The sequence below is a fragment of the Watersipora subatra genome, chromosome 9 (genome assembly GCF_963576615.1).
Source record: "Watersipora subatra chromosome 9, tzWatSuba1.1, whole genome shotgun sequence".
Lineage (NCBI taxonomy): Eukaryota > Metazoa > Bryozoa > Gymnolaemata > Cheilostomatida > Watersiporidae > Watersipora > Watersipora subatra.
In genome coordinates this window covers 29,303,256-29,323,838 of record NC_088716.1, presented here as the reverse complement: position 1 = coordinate 29,323,838, position 20,583 = coordinate 29,303,256, and the positions used below count along the sequence as shown (strand labels likewise).

Sequence of the window (20,583 nt, the reverse complement as noted above, 5' to 3'; positions counted from 1 at the left end):
TTATCTTCCGTATCCTTCCAGGGCAGGTGTATAAAATCTGAAAGCACCTACATCATTGTACACAGTACTGATGTACCTACAGTACACATAGCATTTCCATGTAGAAAATGACATCTCTGCTAACACAATACAACTGTAAGTGCCTAAAATAGCTCAATGCAGCGAAAGCAGGGTTCTTTCCAGAAATTGTGATCTAGGGAAGAAAAGTTCTAGGCTGGGGTAAAAATTTGAGTTGTCCTCTCGTGTGCTCAAAATGAAACCCAAACATTTAGGATTATATAGACCTTATTAAAATCCCTTAACTAGTTCAGAAGTTTTCATTATAGCAACTGATTTTCAGCTTTGGTCCACATTATATAGCCTGTGCTACTACAATAGAGCTATTATCTGTGCTTAGCACTCATGCGTAGCTGTGCCAGTTTATAACAGTTCGTTTATAAAACTATTTGAGATGGTCAAAATATATACGAACTTAGCTAAAAATTTAATTTTGATGCTGATATTGACTGGTTTAGCCGTGGAAAAGATGCTAAGTTAAAAAACAGTAAACATAAACTTGGAAACACAGAGAAGGAGTGAGACTGGGAGACTGATAGACGTAATGATACGAAATAAGTTTATTCAAATGGTTTGATTTCGGTTCCTACAATTATGATAGACATTGATTGCACACGTCGCATAAGTTTATATATTTATTTTAGAGATTCAATAGACTATTATTTTATTTTATAAAGTTGCAGATTTGGAGCATATCATTTAATAAGCCTAGAGCAAGTTATCAAAATGGTGCTCATGACGAAAAGAAGTTCATAACTCAAGTTCTGTTGCATATAAAACCAGTTTTCACTGCAAAATGTAGCAAACATTAATTTGTCTGATGAACTTTTATACTACTGTTTTAAATACATTAATAAAGATCAAAATTGCATTAGATCTTTGCCTTCAGGACTGCTTTTACAGCACATTTGTTACCGTGTGCACCGAGTTATGAAATAGGTACCTACATGGGGCAGGCAAAAAATGATTGGTGTGGCCTGCCCCTCCACCCCAGCTGGGGAGGAGGGGCAGGAGGGCAGGCATCTATATATATGCCAAATTAAGGTTCAGCTGAAGCAAGCCTTCAAGACCAGCATGTCTAACCTTGGCATTCTCAGACTTGCATTTCTCCATTTCCTGCTCAGCAGTGTGTAGCCTAGTACTTAGTACCGCCTGGTCTCTCAGTGCCGAATCATATTTTCTTGCCTTCTCGGTCACACCCTCATCCTAAAAGGATTGTAGTACATGTACCACCAACTATGGATGTGCTAGAAAGCCACATATTGACTGTACCACTAAGTATACACATGCTAGAAAGCAGTATATTGACTGGTTATCATTACGAACTTGATGTAACATGCGTAATCTACATATACCTACAAGCCCATTCGCCATTCGAGCCCTCCATTATAACTAACAATATAACCATTGTATTATAGCATATACGGTATATACATACGCTTATATATATACATACATACAAATATACATACACTTAGACATATGTCTAAGTGTATGTATTTTTTTAGTCAATCCGCACCTGAAGAGTGCATTGCACGAAACAGATTTGTAGTGCTTTTACTGAAAATTCACTTTACTCCTAATATTTTTTTCTATTATTCTATACACCACTAATTATTTTTTAGGTTTTCAGTGTACAGTTCTCTTTTACATGCTTTTGCACCTGCTTTTAATGACCCTGAATATATATATATAAATATTAATATATATAAACTAATATACAATATAATATTATATAATATTAATATAGAAAACATAAAAAATATTAATATACATCATAATGCTATATATATTAATATATATCTATAAATTAATATATAATATTAATACATATAATAAATATAAAATACTAATATACATTAAAATGCTACAGATATTAATACATAGTGTTATTGTTAATACTATATATATTATTATGTATAATACTAATAAATATATTAATCACATTAATGATATATATATTAATTACAATTAATATATTATATCTATATATATATTTCTCAAAGTATGTCTGTGTGTATGTCGTATGTCTGTCTGCATTCCGGCTATAGCTATTATTAGAATAACTGCAGCTGGACAACAATGCTGACGCAATATCATGGAGTACCGTCATTAGAGGCCTAGCAGCTTACTGCAATTTTCCATTGGCAATGTGCCAGGCTAACAGCTTGAAAGTTACAGTTGTTTGACAAAGTTTTAAAACCTTTACAGTTGTTTTCATTTTTCTCTTAATTTATTTAAACTGCACAAAAGACTTCTCTCATGATATGTAGTTTGAAAGTTGGAATAGTAAGTGTTGTGATATGTTAAATACAAATCAATTTTCTGTTCAGACTTTTTTATAACATGGGCAACGCCGGGTAGCACAGCTAGTATATATATATATATTGTATTTTGGCGAATTGTGGCACCATATAACTTATGCACTGAATTTACACCATGTATAAGCTGAAACGTGAACTTCAATCACTCAACCATTGGAGCGTATAGACTACTAACCTATACAGCTGTACACACTATAATATCTGTATAATATCTGTACACACTATAATATTTGTATAATATCTGTACACAGTTTAATATCTGTATAATATCTGTACACACTATAATATCTGTATAATATCTGTACACAGTTTAATATCTGTATAATATCTGTACACAGTTTAATATTAGCAAAATGACTTACAAAGCTGCCAGCAACTGAGTGACCTTTTAACTTTCGTACATCATTGAGAAGCTCCGCCTTCTCTTCTTCTAGCCTGTGATTTAGTAGTTTCATTTGCTGTAACTGTGCCATCACCTAGGAAAAACAATAGATATGTCAAAAGGAACTAACATAACTACCTGGATATGAACAATATATTCACTCTAGCAGGAAATACAGCCAAAATAAGGCCAGTACGTGTATATAAAAAGAGCTGTAACACCGGTATGTGTATATAGATAGAACTGTAACACCGGTATGTGTACATAGATAGAGCTGTAACACCGGTATGTGTACATAGATAGAGCTGCAACACCGGTATGTGTATATAGATAGAACTGTAACACCGGTATGTGTATATAGATAGAGCTGTAACACCAGTATGTGTATATAGATAGAGCTGTAACACCGGTATGTGTATATAGATAGAACTGTAACACCGGTATGTGTATATAGATAGAGCTGTAACACCAGTATGTGTATATAGATAGAACTGTAACACCGGTATGTGTACATAGATAGAGCTGTAACACCGGTATGTGTACATAGATAGAGCTGCAACACCGGTATGTGTATATAGATAGAACTGTAACACCGGTATGTGTATATAGATAGAACTGTAACACCAGTATGTGTATATAGATAGAACTGTAACACCGGTATGTGTATATAGATAGAACTGTAACACCGGTATGTGTATATAGATAGAACTGTAACACCAGTATGTGTATATAGATAGAACTGTAACACCAGTATGTGTATATAGATAGAACTGTAACACCGGTATGTGTATATAGATAGAACTGTAACACCGGTATGTGTATATAGATAGAACTGTAACACCGGTATGTGTATATAGATAGAGCTGTAACACCGGTATGTGTACATAGATAGAACTGTAACACCAGTATGTGTATATAGATAGAACTGTAACACCGGTATGTGTACATAGATAGAGCTGTAACACCGGTATGTGTACATAGATAGAGCTGCAACACCGGTATGTGTATATAGATAGAACTGTAACACCGGTATGTGTATATAGATAGAACTGTAACACCAGTATGTGTATATAGATAGAACTGTAACACCGGTATGTGTATATAGATAGAACTGTAACACCGGTATGTGTATATAGATAGAACTGTAACACCGGTATGTGTATATAGATAGAACTGTAACACCGGTATGTGTATATAGATAGAGCTGTAACACCGGTATGTGTATATAGATAGAGCTGTAACACCGGTATGTGTATATAGATAGAACTGTAACACCGGTATGTGTATATAGATAGAGCTGTAACACCGGTATGTGTATATAAAAAGAGCTGTAACACCGGTATGTGTATATAGATAGAACTGTAACACCGGTATGTGTATATAGATAGAGCTGTAACACCAGTATGTGTATATAGATAGAACTGTAACACCGGTATGTGTATATAGATAGAGCTGTAACACCAGTATGTGTATATAGATAGAGCTGTAACACCAGTATGTGTATATAGATAGAGCTGTAACACCGGTATGTGTATATAGATAGAGCTGTAACACCAGTATGTGTATATAGATAGAGCTGTAACACCAGTATGTGTATATAGATAGAGCTGTAACACCGGTATGTGTATATAGATAGAGCTGTAACACCGGTATGTGTATATAGATAGAACTGTAACACCGGTATGTGTATATAGATAGAGCTGTAACACCAGTATGTGTATATAGATAGAACTGTAACACCGGTATGTGTATATAGATAGAGCTGTAACACCAGTATGTGTATATAGATAGAACTGTAACACCGGTATGTGTATATAGATAGAGCTGTAACACCAGTATGTGTATATAGATAGAGCTGTAACACCAGTATGTGTATATAGATAGAGCTGTAACACCGGTATGTGTATATAGATAGAGCTGTAACACCAGTATGTGTATATAGATAGAGCTGTAACACCGGTATGTGTATATAGATAGAACTGTAACACCGGTATGTGTATATAGATAGAACTGTAACACCGGTATGTGTATATCGATAGAACTGTAACACCGGTATGTGTATATAGATAGAGCTGTAACACCAGTATGTGTATATAGATAGAACTGTAACACCAGTATGTGTATATACATGTAGATTAGGGTTGCATGATAGCTCGATAGTCGATTGCGAGTTGTCTTCTCGATATGAATATGTTGTCATTTTTTAGCCTATCGAAACATCGAAACTAATATATCGTTATCGAATAATAAAAAATGATATAACCCGATAGTTTTGCAGATATAGTCAAACTCGGACACGGTTAACTCGAACGGATTTGTTTGGTCCATTCCCATGCAATGATAAATTGCTTAGTTAACTCCGACCTCAACTTGGTTAACTCGAACAGTTTCTTGCCCAACGGCTGCTGCGACGGTTGTTATCACTTTAGAATATCACTTTATTCCATGCCATAGAGATAAACCTCCACTTTTAGTAGTTCCTAGACGCCGTTATTACCATCATCGGCAAAATATTTTCGTTAACGACTTTTCTAAATGTTTCTCCTAAAAATTTTGCCAAACGTCCGCTTACCGATGGCCCTCCGAAAGCAAGGAAAAGTGAGCTAACCTTTGAATGAAAAATCGACAAACTTGATCTTGGTTAAAACGCTCAAAAGAAGATGTATTTTCTTCTAAGCATTTCAACAGCGATCAAATTTTGCCAATTTTAATCTGAAAACGTCTTGGCAATCACATCGCATAAAACAACAAACCAATCTCAAGTGATAGAAAAGTCTATACTTTCTGATGAATTTTTTTTAAAACTTGACACAAAAGCCTTTTAATTTGCAACAGGCCATCTATGCACTTGATTTATTTATAGTTTGTATATGTACATTTATCTACTAATAAATACATGGAATTGTCACAATGCTCTGATAACTTAACGCTCTGATAACTCGAACACCTTTTCCTATCCCTTCCCACAATCCTCGATCTTTTCAGACACAATAATACGATAGTTTTACCAGCTGCCAAGTTAGGCGATAACTATCGGTGAACTCCGTCTGCTCATTGATAATTCGATACTATCGCTATCAGTGAGACAACTCCAACAATAGTCGATAACACCTTTTCAAACAACAAATACCATCCCTAATATAGATAGAGCTGTATGTACGTAACGCGAGGCATGTGTTTGGTCTTATTACCAGTGTTATTATTACTAGTATGTATCTAAATTTCAAGTGTGAAGTCAGAGTAGTCCCAGTTACTGACCGATTTTCAGTTTTAAGAGCAGTAAACAATCCCCCCTTTTCACTTACCTCAGAATCTGTAAGTTTAGACCCTGGTGGAAATCTCTCTAAAATGGAGATCTTTCGCTCCAACTCTTCTTTGCTGTTCATCAATTCCTTTTCTCTAACAGCCGAGTCCCTCAGCAACACTTTCAGATCGGCCAGAGCTTTGGTCTAGAAGCATATTATGAGTGCTAGTGAGTTTCTGTCACAGAATGTGGATCTTCTATTTACTCTGATAAAAAATACATTAAAACTTGTCATAGAATTACGGTGAAGAACTTTGACGGCGGTAAACCACAATGTTAGAAAGAACTTTTGGATGAAACCAACCAGGATCAGTTTGATCAAATAATCTGTGTAATCTCTCGACGAGGGAAGCATGATGTCTGCTTAGCTTACAGCAATCAGAGGCTGTGTGTGCTTTTTAGAGAATTATTACACAAACAAGGCTCTGTTATGTTGGCTGGACTTGTCTGAGTCAGTAGCAAAGGAACCTCTCCGACTGGAGACATGCCCAGTTGCAGAGATCAATTTTAGGTTGAATGTCATTCCTGTCACCACCAGTGGCCTGTTTTGAGAATTGAACCCTCAACTAGTTGTTTGCAGGCAGTCTAGACGACTAGGCCACGGCTGGTCAAACAATACTTGCGAGATCTAACCAAGCGTAAATATTACACCAGCTGACCTCAGGCAAGCTTCTCACCTTTGTCTCCATTTCCGCTGTTAGCCTTCCGACTTTCTCTTCGGACATGCGAGTGATGGCTGTTGCCTTCCAAGCTTTCTGATCAATGGCAGCATCTGACGAGCCCACCGCCATGGCTTTGTCAAGCTCAGCTTTCAGCTGTTCTATGGTTTTGGCGCGCTGTTCTGATGTCAGTCGAGCGCTGTTGAGGGCAACTTGTAGTTTTTCACTCGATTCTTGTTCCTAATACAAGACAAGATCAAACTTACTCTTTACCCCAGCTTTTGTCATAAAAATAGTAGTTGGTATAATAATAAAATGTTTGGAATTACTAAACCAAGCAATAATTGTGTCGCGGTCACAGAAACCATGGTTAAGTCGCAAATCACGAAGTTGAGTTATCCGACTTTGAAGTTGCACCAACTGAATTTATAATATTGGTAACGATTTTTGTAACTGTGCATCTGGACCAATCAAAGAGTGATCTTTCTGAATCTGAAGCCAGTTTAGCCAATAGAAGTCTCCAACCCTCGGAAAAACCCTCTTAAAACCGTTGCTAAGCTAAACAGGAAGTACTGAAAAATGGCGTCTGATAAATATAATCGTTTCTTTTTTGCCGATTTTAAAGATAACTCTGACATTTTGGACACTTATAATCAGTACTTTGGTGTTCCAACTGATGTCAATAGCAGTAAAAGTGAAGGGAATTACGATGATAATTTTCTAACAATTCTTAAAAGATTATTACATTATTTAATCATAAGAATAATTATTCGATTTTATAGGATTATTATCAGATTTAATTATAAGAATAATTATTCGAATTTCCAAGATCAAAGTATATAGTGACCGATAATGTGCAATATGTTATTGTTGTTACTTTTTTAAAGATTTTGCTGATGATTTGATTGTGCCCGATATCGCGGTACTGCCAAGCCGTTTTAAATATCTACAAAATTAAGTAATACATTTTCTTATAAATATACAGCTATTCCTGTGACAACCAGCTAAGATCTGTTTAGATTTTTGAATTAAGCATAATTTTTTGAATAGAAACACAGAAATCTAGATGAATATCACAACCTCTTGATATTGGTTGCTATGACGTTTTGAAATGTAAACAAAATTGTGCATTGGTTTTCGTTTCTCAAACTTTAACACCAGTTTTCTCGGAACTATGTTTTCGCACTAATGATAAACGCGCATTTAGTTTATTGACCATAAAATCTGCTGTAAATAAGCTAGAATCAAAAATTTTTTTGCAAAATAACTGTGGGAATTTTCTTTCTGCTAATGTAGATAACTCCAAATCTTACAATCCCGACTTAACCATGGTTTCTGTGATCATGACCCAATTGTCTAGTGCCGTTAGAAAAAGAAAGACAAGTTGTCAGGTGACTGTGATGTATTGTCAAGCATATTCAACATCCTCAGTGGCAATTGTTACCGGAGGTTTTCCACCTAGAGCTTCACAATCTGGCGATTAAATTGTTTGGTGGCAACTTTTTAGGTAAACGATTTGAAAACTGTCACCATTTAAAGAGATAAGCAACATAATCGTGTATTAGCAATTCATCTTACACCTGACAACTTTCAGAATGAGCGATACGAGAAATAAACTGCACGGGCTTTCTAGTTTTAAAATAAGCTCATTCTATGGCATTCCATGCATATGGGCAGTCATGAAATAAATGTTTGTGATTATCGCAAACACAAAACCCTTCCATTTTATGTTAAAACACACAACAAATATTAACAAAAATTAACAAGTTTTTTACATAATAATATTGCGACATATCGCGAATGATCTTTTTGCAATATCGAATCATCTGGTGATGTTTGGAAATCATGAAGCTTTAATTTCAACATTGCAGTTACATTTAGTCAGAGGCATGCGCTGCTAGTTATCAATGACAGTTGGTACTCCATCAGTTACTAATCAGTTGATATTGATGATATTGATACACTGATTGATAAGAGTTGATGTCTAAAAAGGAACAGTATTACAAAGCGGCAAGCGACAGCAAATCTTTAATTACAGTCAGTGCTGACCACTGCCCAGCAAAGAATGTCAGCGCTGACCACTGTTCAGCAAAGAATGTCAGTGCTGACCACTGCCCAGCAAAGAATGTCAGCGCTGACCACTGCCCAGCAAAGAATGTCAGCGCTGACCACTGTTCAGCAAAGAATGTCAGCGCTGACCACTGCCCAGCAAAGAATGTCAGCACTGACCACTGTTCAGCAAAGGATGTCAGCGCTGACCACTGTTCAGCAAAGAATATCAGCGCTGACCACTGTTCAGCAAAGAACGTCAGCGCTGACTCCTTCAGCAAAGAATGTCAGCACCGACCACTATTCAGCAAAGAATGTCAGTGCTGACCACTGCCCAGCAAAGAATTTCAGCGCTGACCACTGTTCAGCAAAGAACGTCAGCGCTGACTCCTTCAGCAAAGAATGTCAGCACCGACCACTATTCAGCAAAGAATGTCAGTGCTGACCACTGTTCAGCAAAGAATGTCAGCGCTGACCACTGTTCAGGAAAGAATGTCAGCGCTGACCACTGTTCAGCAAAGAATGTCAGCGCTGACCACTGTTCAGGAAAAAATGTAAGCGCCGACCACTGTTCAGGAAAGAATGTCGGCGCTGACCACTGTTTAGCAAAAAATGTCAGCGCTGACCACTGTTCAGGAAAGAATGTCGGTGCTGACCACTGTTTAGCAAAAAATTTCAGCGCTGACCACTGTTCAGGAAAGAATGTCAGCGCTGATCACTGTTCAGGAAAGAATGTCAGCACTGACCACTGTTCAGGAAAAAATGTCGGCACTGACCACTGTTTAGCAAAAAATTTCAGCGCTGACCAATGTTCAGGAAAGAATGTCGGCGCTGACTACTGTTTAGCAAAAAATGTCAGCGCTGACCGCTGTTCAGGAAAGAATGTCAGCACTGACCACTGTTCAGGAAAGAATGTCAGCACTGACCACTGTTCAGCAAAGAATGTCAGCGCTGACCACTGTTTAGCAAAAAATTTCAGCGCTGACCACTGTTCAGGAAAGAATGTCAGCGCTGACCACTGTTCAGGAAAGAATGTCAGCACTGACCACTGTTCAGCAAAGAATGTCAGCGCTGACCACTGTTCAGGAAAGAATGTCAGCGCTGACCACTGTTCAGGAAAGAATGTCAGCACTGACCACTGTTCAGGAAAAAATGTCGGCACTGACCACTGTTTAGCAAAAAATTTCAGCGCTGACCACTGTTCAGGAAAGAATGTCAGCACTGACCACTGTTCAGCAAAGAATGTCAGCGCTGACCACTGTTTAGCAAAAAATGTCAGCGCTGATCACTGTTCAGGAAAGAATGTCAGCACTGACCACTGTTCAGGAAAAAATGTCGGCACTGACCACTGTTTAGCAAAAAATTTCAGCGCTGACCAATGTTCAGGAAAGAATGTCGGCGCTGACTACTGTTTAGCAAAAAATGTCAGCGCTGACCGCTGTTCAGGAAAGAATGTCAGCACTGACCACTGTTCAGGAAAGAATGTCAGCACTGACCACTGCTCAGCAAAGAATGTCGGCGCTGACCACTGTCCAGCAGAGCTAGTCAGCGCTGACCATTGTTCAGGAAAGAATGTCAGCACTGACCAGTGTCCAGCAGAGCTAGTCAGTGCTGACCACTGTTCAGCAAAGAATGTCAGCGCTGACCATTGTTCAGGAAAGAATGTCAGCACTGACCAGTGTCCAAGAGAGCTAGTCAGCGCTGACCATTGTTCAGGAAAGAATGTCAGCACTGACCATTGTCCAGCAGAGCTCGTCAGCGCTGACCATCGTTCACTTGCGAAAACTTGCTAAACCAAAGATGTCATGTCTGCCAAAAACTTCACAATAAATGAGCAAACCTTTCTTAAGTCTTTTCTTAGCTTTTCAAAGTCATGAGTCAGCCTCTTCGTACTCTTATCTTTCATCTCATATCTCTCTGTTAGTGTGGCCCCCATCTTTGACCTGTAGAGTACAATCGACGGTGGACACGCATTAAAGGAGTTAGATTTAGCACTCCCAGCTACCTACCGTAAAACCTCTATTTGAATGCCACCTTTATATGAACATCACCTCTATTTGACCGCCAAGATGGGAGAAGGGTTGAAAAATAGAGCACTATGGCGTTCAAATAGAAGTTTCACGGTAGGTATGTTGCAATTCAGCCGAAGCGAACCTGCTGATCATATAAACATTGCTTCGTTTAAATACAATGGCAAAAGAAGCAGTCAACCAAATTGAAACATATGCAGCAACCCAGATACATGTATGATGATATCAGCAATCGCAGTGATACCAGCCTCAATACAAACATGAGTAAGGAAACAGCCGCCACTAACATGGGCAATAGTCCTAGTGAGCAACTTATAGAGTTTATGTGTAGAGTGTATAAACTAAATCCTATTGTAATGGAGGGCCTCACACCACACCCCCTCAAAACCCCTCAATTGGTAATGTTAATGCACGAAACTGTACAAACATGCTGGTACTGAAACAAAAATACTACCGATAGCTCAATTACTACCAATAGTTACTATAGTTACTATAGTTACTATGTAAACAACATCCCAAAAATGAACAACCAATCTTAATTTGAGAGTGGGAAATGCAGCGCTTGCATAGCCAGTGGGAGACAATTTAATAAAACCTTTTGCCCTAATAACCAGTAATTCAAGAATATCGTAAACTAGCTGTGCCACCCGGCGTTGCCCGGGTAATAATAAAGACCTTAGACAGAAAATTGATATGTATTTAACATATAACAACATTTGCCATTCTAACTTTCAAACTACATATCATGAGAGAAGTGTAGTTGAAATAAATTGAGAGAAAATAAAAGCAAATGTAAAGGTTTTCAAACTTTGTCAAACAACTGTAACTTTCAAACTTCATACCAAGAGAAAAAGGTTTTGTGCGGGACAACTGAATTAAAAATAAATAAAACAACTGTAAAGGTTTTCAAACAACTGTAAGTTTAAAATTTCATAACTTGAAAGAAGTATTTCGTTGAAATAAATTAGAAGGAAAAATAAAAATATAAAGGTGTTTAAATGTAAATGTGAAATCATTAGCAAGTAATGGCTAAATATAGTCTATTTCGCTAAAATTACAATCAAAAATTATTTGGTATACAATTATATGATTTAGTTCGTTTCAGTGTTGGCGTGCGAAAACTGGCATGCGAAAATATCGTAGGCTATAGACGTACATAGAGCAGTGTAGAAACCCATAGTCATTATCTAATGCAATCACCTCCTGCTAAAAATCATCATCATTAAAAATAGTACCACAATACTATGTTGACCTTGGTAACTATAGGTACCTACAATGACTTTAGTGCATTTTGTGGTTATGATCTGCAAGATAACATTACAATGTACTACGTGAAGAATTCTTACCTTCAAGACAGACGTGTAACATAAGTGTTTAATTAGTTAGTGTGTAACATAAACGCTGAATTTAACTTAAATGAATTTAGCTTCAATGAATTTAATAAACACATACGTGAAGGAAATTTTAGTATGTATTTGAGTAAACTTCAAACTTTTAACAGAAATTTTAGCATTTATGTTAGCGAATCATGTTTATTATAACGAATACCAGATATACCGGTTAACGGATACCTCGCCATGGCCAGTTCAGTGACGTGTATCTCTTAATAACGTATATAATCAGTACACCAATCGCCAAATTTTAAGTTCAAGATAAATTATTGTTGATTTCGTGAGCCGAACAAATTTGCCCTAACGAAACAAAGACGAAGAAGCATCATGTTGCATATATGTACTTGGGTCCAAAAATATTTCAATATAATTGTCCTGCTAATAGTTTCCTGCGGTAAGTGTCATACTGTAAGTGTCATAATGTAAGTGTCATACTGTAAGAGCAATGTTGTAAGTTTCCTGCTGTAAGTGTCATACTGTAAGTGTCATGCTGTAAGTGTCATACTGTAAGAGCAATGTTGTAAGTTTCCTGCTGTAAGTGTCATGCTGTAAGTGTAATGTTGTGAGTGTCATACTGTAAGTATCATACTGTAAGTGTCATGTTGTAAGTGTCATGTTGTAAGTGTCATGCTGTAAGTGTCATGCTGTAAGTGTCATACTGTAAGTGTCATGCTGTAAGTGTAATGTTGTAAGTTTCCTGCTGTAAGTGTCATGCTGTAAGTGTCATGCTGTAAGTGTAATGTTGTAAGTTTCTTGCTGTAAGTGTCATGCTGTAAGTGTAATGTTGTAAGTGTCATACTGTAAGTGTCATGTTGTAAGTGTCATGCTGTAGGTGTTGGGAGATTACCTCAATTCATTCAGTTGCTCCCTCAACCCCTCATTCTCCTTTTCCAGGTTGAGAAACTGCTCGTTGCTGACAACACCCGGCGCCAATTTAAGCCTTTCTATCTCAGCTTGCTTTTTCTCCACGACTTTCTTCAGCAATGAAATTGTCTTCTCCAAGTCTTTAGTAGATCGACCACTCTCACCTATCTAAAGAGTTTGACAAAGGACTAAAGAGATGCACAATGTTCTTTACACAGTGCGTATTTCTAAGATTACAGCCAATGTTACAGATTTTTTTCTGATTTAGTCAGAGGGTTAATAGAACTACTAATGATGGTAACAAAGTAAATCTATCAAGCTTCAAAGGAAAGAAAGTGATAGACTGTCAAAAGGTTAAAGTTGAAGATATGGCTCAAATCTCTCATGAAACCATTAATCTATCTCTACAAGATGATTCTGTCAAATACGAAGCTTGAGAATATTACTATTACTCCAAATTTATATGGGTAATGACCTATAGCAGCACCCGTACAAACACAGCCACTTCTATCAACTAACACGAGTCACATGATTAATAACAAACATCAATCAAATACAACACTATGACTAACCTTTCTGATCATGGATGCCTGTGAATTGGCAGACGACACCCAGGAGCCTAGAGATCTTACTGAACCAGCAGTATCCCTGTCTCGGTCCGCTTTCATCGCTTCTATATACATCTTTTGACTCTGTATCTTCTCCTGTATTGATTATTTATTGATTAATATTGATTACCAAAATCAAAAGATGAGTGGGCCTCCCATCATTATAGGCATCTTGATTGCAAAAAGGCCTAACACAGATGGACAATTAGCCTGTCTTGACAAACTGTTGTTTTTGCGGAGTTGTCCCCCGTCAAGCGGGTGAGCAACAACAGCTTGTCACAAGACGTACTGCACCTGATGCATTAGTTGCACTCATAGGGAGTTGTTCTCTTCCGTCTATGCGGCTTAGTTGCGATGTTATGTCGGTCGCTCCACTGGTAATCATAACTGATTTCGCGCAAAGATGTATGTATAAAAAATAAAATTACAACGTTTAACCAAAGACTGTTGGTTGCTTACAATTCAGCTGCAAAATTTAGTAGAACTTGAGAATAAAATAAATTGAAAATAAAATCCATAAGAACAAATAAAACTGACTGATACAAAAATAGAAATTAAACTGACTGAGCGCACAAATAACGACATGTTTAGTCGCTGTTGTTGCCTAAGTTCTCAAGTTCTTCTAAAGTTTAATGCAGAGACTGGTCGCTGGTTAAACATTGTAACCTTTTTTTTTACATAAATTTTTGCGCGAAATCAGTTATGATTATCAATGGAGCGGCCGACATAATATCGCAACCAAGCTGCAGAGACGGAAGAGAACAACTCCTTATAAGTGCAGCTGATGCATCAGGTGCAGTACGTCTTGTGACAAGCTAATGTGTTGCTCGCCCGCTCGACGGGGGACAACTCCGCAAAACCAACAGTTTGTCAAGACAGGCTAATGGACTAAGTGTGCAGGATGGGTTATGAGTGAGTACCAAAACAACCATTATATTCCCAGCTCTACGAAAGAAAGAGGAACCAGGACAGACCCAGACTGAGATACAAGAATCTAGCTAAGCATAACATGAACTTGAAAGAACTAGACACAAACAGATGGCAAGAGAAGAGGGGAAAACAGAGCTGCATGTAAGTCAGTGATAAAGCCTAAACGATAAGCCATTTTATGGTTAATGGTATTGAAAAAACATTTTATTATAAAAACATTATCCTAAAAGCCTCAAACAAAAATAGCCACATAACTACGAGTAAATAAGAAGCATGTTATGCCAAAATTCATGCACATCAGAATCCTAGCAAACACGAGTGCTACATCATCCTTCACTTATGCGTCTCAAACAAATCTTTGTAGCTTTATATTCTTGTGCTGTCTTTGTTTAACTGTGTTTTGGTTGCCATTTGAGAACACTAGGGGTGTGATATAACACTGATACAAGGGTGCTCCAGCTGCTCAAACACTAACTAAATATACTATCAATCAATAAGTACCACCATACACCAATTCATAGAAACAAGGTCTACCTTTAATCGTGGAACCTCCTGTTGGAGTTGCGTCGCTTCAAATCTCAGAGACAGATTCTCTTCGGAGAGCTTGCGAACATCTGCTTGTAATTTCTGCTCTCTTGCAATGACTTGAGGATAGTCGTCATCAGGCATTAACTGAAATAGGAGTGAATGAAGGTAAGGTGATTTGAACGAGAGTAGGTTAACGTTTTACACAATGTCTGATTGCTAACACAGACAGACAGACAGACAGACAGACACGACTCAAATAAGATATTCTACTTCACATTCAAACAATGTAAACTTGAAAACGCGTCATCAGGCCTCGGTTGTTGTATTGGAAATTATAGGGAGGCTGCCGTAGAAAGAAAGGAAAAGAGAAACGGTTTACGAATATGGCAGCATCAAAAGTCGGTGCAAGGTTGATAAAACCTGGTAGAGTGTGGTGTTGATGGAACTCATCCAGGTACACAAATGAAATGTACCTAAATGTATGTAGTATAGATGAATATAATAAAGGTAAATATAATATGCGTAGACGAATAAAATAAAGGTAAATGTAGTATAGACGAATATAATAAATGTAAATATAATATAGATGAATATAATAAAGGTAAATATAATATAGATGAATATAATAAAGGTAAATATAATATAGATGAATATAATAAAGGTAAATGTAATGTAGATGAATATAATAAAGGTAAATGTAATATAGATAAATATAATAAAGGTAAATGTAATATAGATGAATATAATAAAGGTAAATGTAGTATAGATGAATATAATAAAGGTAAATATAATATAGATGAATAAAATAAAGGTAAATGTAGTATAGACGAATATAATAAAGGTAAATGTAATATAGATGAATATAATAAAGGTAAATATAATATAGATGAATATAATAAAGGTAAATGTAATATAGATGAATATAATAAAGGTAAATGTAGTATAGACGAATATAATAAAGGTAAATGTAATATAGATAAATATAATAAAGGTAAATGTAGTATAGACGAATATAATAAAGGTAAATGTAATATAGATGAGTATAATAAATGTAAATGTAATATAGATGAATATAATAAAGGTAAATGTAATATAGATGAATATAATAAAGATAAATGTAATATAGATGAATATAATAAAGGTAAATATAATATAGATGAATATAATAAAGGTAAATGTAATATAGATGAATATAATAAAGGTAAATGTAATATAGATGAATATAATAAAAGTAAATGTAATATAGATGAATATAATAAAGGTAAATGTAGTAAAGCCTTCAAGATTCCACTGTGTCATATTGAACTTTGTGCTCCTTGTTTACCCAGTATTTCATTTTATTACATTTTTGATAAAATGTTAACAAGAAGATAAGCCCATCCTATGAATCATAGCACAGTTTTATAACAGTCGTCCACACTTACATGACTTTACTCAATCTTAAGAGCCTTTTACTAGTGACCCACAAATGAATTACCAGTTGGATGAGAAAAATCATTTCTCGCTGTTACCTTGTTTTCTTCTTTGGCCTTCTTCTGCTGTATGAAGGCTTCGAGCTGCTCTAGTTTGTCAGTGAGCTGACGATTCCTCATTTGAACCTCTTCGTAGGCGACATCTCTGGTCATGAGTAGCTGCTGCCGTAAGTCACCGATCTGAAGACAGTAAGCAGTTACTACATCATGTAGCTGGTTAATTCCGAATTGAGGTAAATGACACATGACAATATAGCTCTGAAGTTATATAGAGATGGTTGACTAACTGACCTCAGTTTGCAAAAGTTCATTTTGATTTCTTAGCTCTTGTTCATTAAGATTAGCAGCTTTGCCGGCACTCATAGGAGGGGCATTCTTGTAAGCCTTCTTCTCCAAAGCATCTTTAGCCTTAGTAACCCTGTAAGCAATAATCTCTATTCTTACTGTTTCATACGCTTGATCAGAATAAACTGTTATAACAATAGAAGGACACATGAATAATTCACCTTCTATTAACTGGTACCTAGTCACTCACTATGCAACATGAACATCGACATTCAAACACTTGAAAAAAACTGATGTCAGCTTGTAGCCACTTAGCCAACGCCTTAATCATTACAAAAACATTACAAAAAGCACTGAACACATAATTATGTTTTGTTTTAAACAGACAGCTTAAGTTACTCTAAGTTGATTCTTCAACAGCCCACGTGCTGTTGAGGAATGATGAGACTATATGAACATAGTAGAGAGTTGAACACACATGGTATTGGAAGAGAGCTAAGAAAGCATGCTGTGGAAAAGAGTTGTGCACACATGCTGTTATGAGAAAGTCAAAGACACGGGCTACTAAAAGAAAATAGAAAACACATACTGCTGAAAGAGAGTCGTTAACACGCTGATGGAAAAATTTTAGATACACATGCTGCTGAAAAAAAGTTGAGGATAAATATTGCTGGACGAAAGTTAAAGATGCGGACTGATAGAAAAAATTTGAGCATGCATGCAGTTGGAAGTGAAATGTGGATAGGTACTGCTAGAGGAGAGTTGAGGATAGGTGCTGCAGGAAGAGAGTTGAGGATAGGTACTGCAAGAAGAGAGTTGAGGATAGGTACTGCAGGAAGAGAGTGGAGGATAGGTACTGCAAGAAGAGAGTTGAGGATAGGTACTGCAGGAAGAGAGTTGAGGATAGGTGCTGCAGGAAGAGAGTTGAGGATAGGTACTGCAGGAAGAGAGTTGAAGATAGGTGCTGCAGGAAGAGAGTTGAGGATAGGTACTGCAGGAAGAGAGTTGAGGATAGGTGCTGCAAGAAGAGAGTTGAGGATAGGTGCTGCAGGAAGAGAGTTGAGGATAGGTGCTGAAAGAAGGGAGTTGAGGATAGGTGCTGCAGGAAGAGAGTTGAGGATAGGTACTGCAAGAAGAGAGTTGAGGATAGGTGCTGCAAAAAGAGAGTTGAGGATAGGTGCTGCAAGAAGAGAGTTGAGGATAGGTACTGCAGGAAGAGAGTTGAGGATAGGTACTGCAGGAAGAGAGTTGAGGATAGGTACTGCAGGAAAAGAGTTGAGGATAGGTACTGCAGGAAAAGAGTTGAGGATAGGTGCTGCAAGAAGAGAGTTGAGGATAGGTGCTGCAGGAAGAGAGTTGAGGATAAGTGCTGCAAGAAGGGAGTTGAGGATAGGTGCTGCAGGAAGAGAGTTGAAGATAGGTACTGCAAGAAGAGAGTTGAGGATAGGTGCTGCAAGAAGAGAGTTGAGGATAGGTTCTGCAAGAAGAGAGTTGAGGATAGGTACTGCAGGAAGAGAGTTGAGGATAGGTGCTGCAGGAAGAGAGTTGAGGATAGGTACTGCAGGAAGAGAGTTGAGGATAGGTACTGCAGGAAGAGAGTTGAGGATAGGTACTGCAGGAAGAGAGTTGAGGATAGGTGCTGCAAGAAGAGAGTTGAGGATAGGTGCTGCAGGAAGAGAGTTGAGGATAGGTGCTGCAAGAAGGGAGTTGAGGATAGGTGCTGCAGGAAGAGAGTTGAGGATAGGTACTGCAAGAAGAGAGTTGAGGATAGGTGCTGCAAGAAGAGAGTTGAGGATAGGTGCTGCAAGAAGGGAGTTGAGGATAGGTGCTGCAGGAAGAGAGTTGAGGATAGGTACTGCAGGAAAAGAGTTGAGGATAGGTACTGCATGTAGAGAGTTGAGGATAGGTACTGCAGGAAGACAGTTGAGGATAGGTGCTGCAGGAAGAGAGTTGAGGATAGGTGCTGCAGGAAAAGAGTTGAGGATAGGTACTGCAGGAAGAGAGTTGAGGATAGGTGCTGCAGGAAGAGAGTTGAGGATAGGTGCTGCAGGAAGAGAGTTGAGGATAGGTGCTGCAGGAAGAGAGTTGAGGATAGGTGCTGCAGGAAAAGAGTTGAGGATAGGTACTGCAGGAAGAGAGTTGAGGATAGGTACTGCAGGAAAAGAGTTGAGGATAGGTGCTGCAGGAAGAGAGTTGAGGATAGGTACTGCAAGAAAGGAGTTGAGGATAGATACTGCAAGAAGAGAGTTGAGGATAGGTGCTGCAGGAAGAGAGTTGAAGATAGGTGCTGCAGGAAAAGAGTTGAGGATAGGTACTGCAGGAAGAGAGTTGAGGATAGGTCCTGCAGAAAAAGAGTTGAGGATAGGTGCTGCAAGAAGAGAGTTGAGGATAGGTACTGCAAGTAGAGAGTTGAGGATAGGTACTGCAGGAAGAGAGTTGAGGATAAGTGCTGCAGGAAGAGAGTTGAGGATAGGTGCTGCAAGAAGGGAGTTGAGGATAGGTGCTGCAGGAAGAGAGTTGAGGATAGGTACAGCAAGAAGAGAGTTGAGGATAGGTGCTGCAGGAAGAGAGTTGAGGATAGGTGCTGCAAGAAGAGAGTTGAGGATAGGTACTGCAGGAAGTGAGTTGAGGATAGGTGCTGCAAGAAGAGAGTTGAGGATAGGTGCTGCAAGAAGGGAGTTGAGGATAGGTGCTGCAGGAAGAGAGTTGAGGATAGGTACTGCAAGAAGAGAGTTGAGGATAGGTGCTGCAAGAAGAGAGTTGAGGATAGGTGCTGCAAGAAGAGAGTTGAGGATAGGTACTGCAGGAAGTGAGTTGAGGATAGGTACTGCAGGAAGAGAGTTGAGGATAGGTACTGCAAGAAGAGAGTTGAGGATAGGTGCTGCAGGAAGAGAGTTGAGGATAGGTACAGCAAGAAGAGAGTTGAGGATAGGTACTGCAGGAAGAGAGTTGAGGATAGGTACTGCAGGAAGAGAGTTGAGGATAGGTACTGCAGGAAGAGAGTTGAGGATAGGTGCTGCAAGAAGAGAGTTGAGGATAGGTACTGCAGGAAGAGAGTTGAGGATAGGTACTGCAAGAAGAGAGTTGAGGATAGGTACTGCAGGAAGAGAGTTGAGGATAGGTGCTGCAAGAAGAGAGTTGAGGATAGGTGCTGCAAGAAGAGAGTTAAGGATAGGTGCTGCAGGAAGAGAGTTGAGGATAGGTGCTGCAGGAAAAGAGTTGAGGATAGGTACTGCAAGAAGAGAGTTGAGGATAGGTCCTGCAGAAAAAGAGTTGAGGATAGGTGCTGCAAGAAGAGAGTTGAGGATAGGTACTGCAAGTAGAGAGTTGAGGATAGGTACTGCAGGAAGAGTTGAGGATAGGTGCTGCAGGGAGAGAGTTGAGGATAGGTGCTGCAGGAAGAGAGTTGAGGATAGGTACTGCAAGAAGAGAGTTGAGGATAGGTGCTGCAAGAAGAGAGTTGAGGATAGGTACTGCAGGAAGAGAGTTGAGGATAGGTGCTGCAGGAAGAGAGTTGAGGATAGGTGCTGCAGGAAGAGAGTTGAGGATAGGTGCTGCAAGAAGAGAGTTGAGGATAGGTGCTGCAAGAAGAGAGTTGAGGATAGGTACTGCAGGAAGAGAGTTGAGGATAGGTACTGCAGGAAGAGAGTTGAGGATAGGTGCTGCAGGAAGAGAGTTGAGGATAGGTACTGCAAGAAAG

At 38.3% G+C, this 20,583-nt stretch overlaps 1 protein-coding gene across 1 annotated transcript in view; it reads right to left on the bottom strand.

Moving 5' to 3' along the window:
* Positions 1 to 20,583, bottom strand: part of LOC137403609 (centrosomal protein of 290 kDa-like) — a 73,672-nt gene that overhangs the window by 1,643 nt on the left and 51,446 nt on the right. The window contains exons 39-48 of the mRNA XM_068089579.1: positions 16,890 to 17,016; positions 16,638 to 16,778; positions 15,133 to 15,270; positions 13,633 to 13,764; positions 13,044 to 13,228; positions 10,616 to 10,718; positions 6,745 to 6,966; positions 6,069 to 6,212; positions 2,744 to 2,857; positions 1,141 to 1,263 (exon numbers count right to left, since the gene is read on the bottom strand). Of these exons, the coding sequence (XP_067945680.1) occupies positions 1,141 to 1,263; positions 2,744 to 2,857; positions 6,069 to 6,212; positions 6,745 to 6,966; positions 10,616 to 10,718; positions 13,044 to 13,228; positions 13,633 to 13,764; positions 15,133 to 15,270; positions 16,638 to 16,778; positions 16,890 to 17,016 (1,429 nt within the window). The remainder of the gene's footprint in view (positions 1 to 1,140; positions 1,264 to 2,743; positions 2,858 to 6,068; positions 6,213 to 6,744; positions 6,967 to 10,615; positions 10,719 to 13,043; positions 13,229 to 13,632; positions 13,765 to 15,132; positions 15,271 to 16,637; positions 16,779 to 16,889; positions 17,017 to 20,583) is intronic.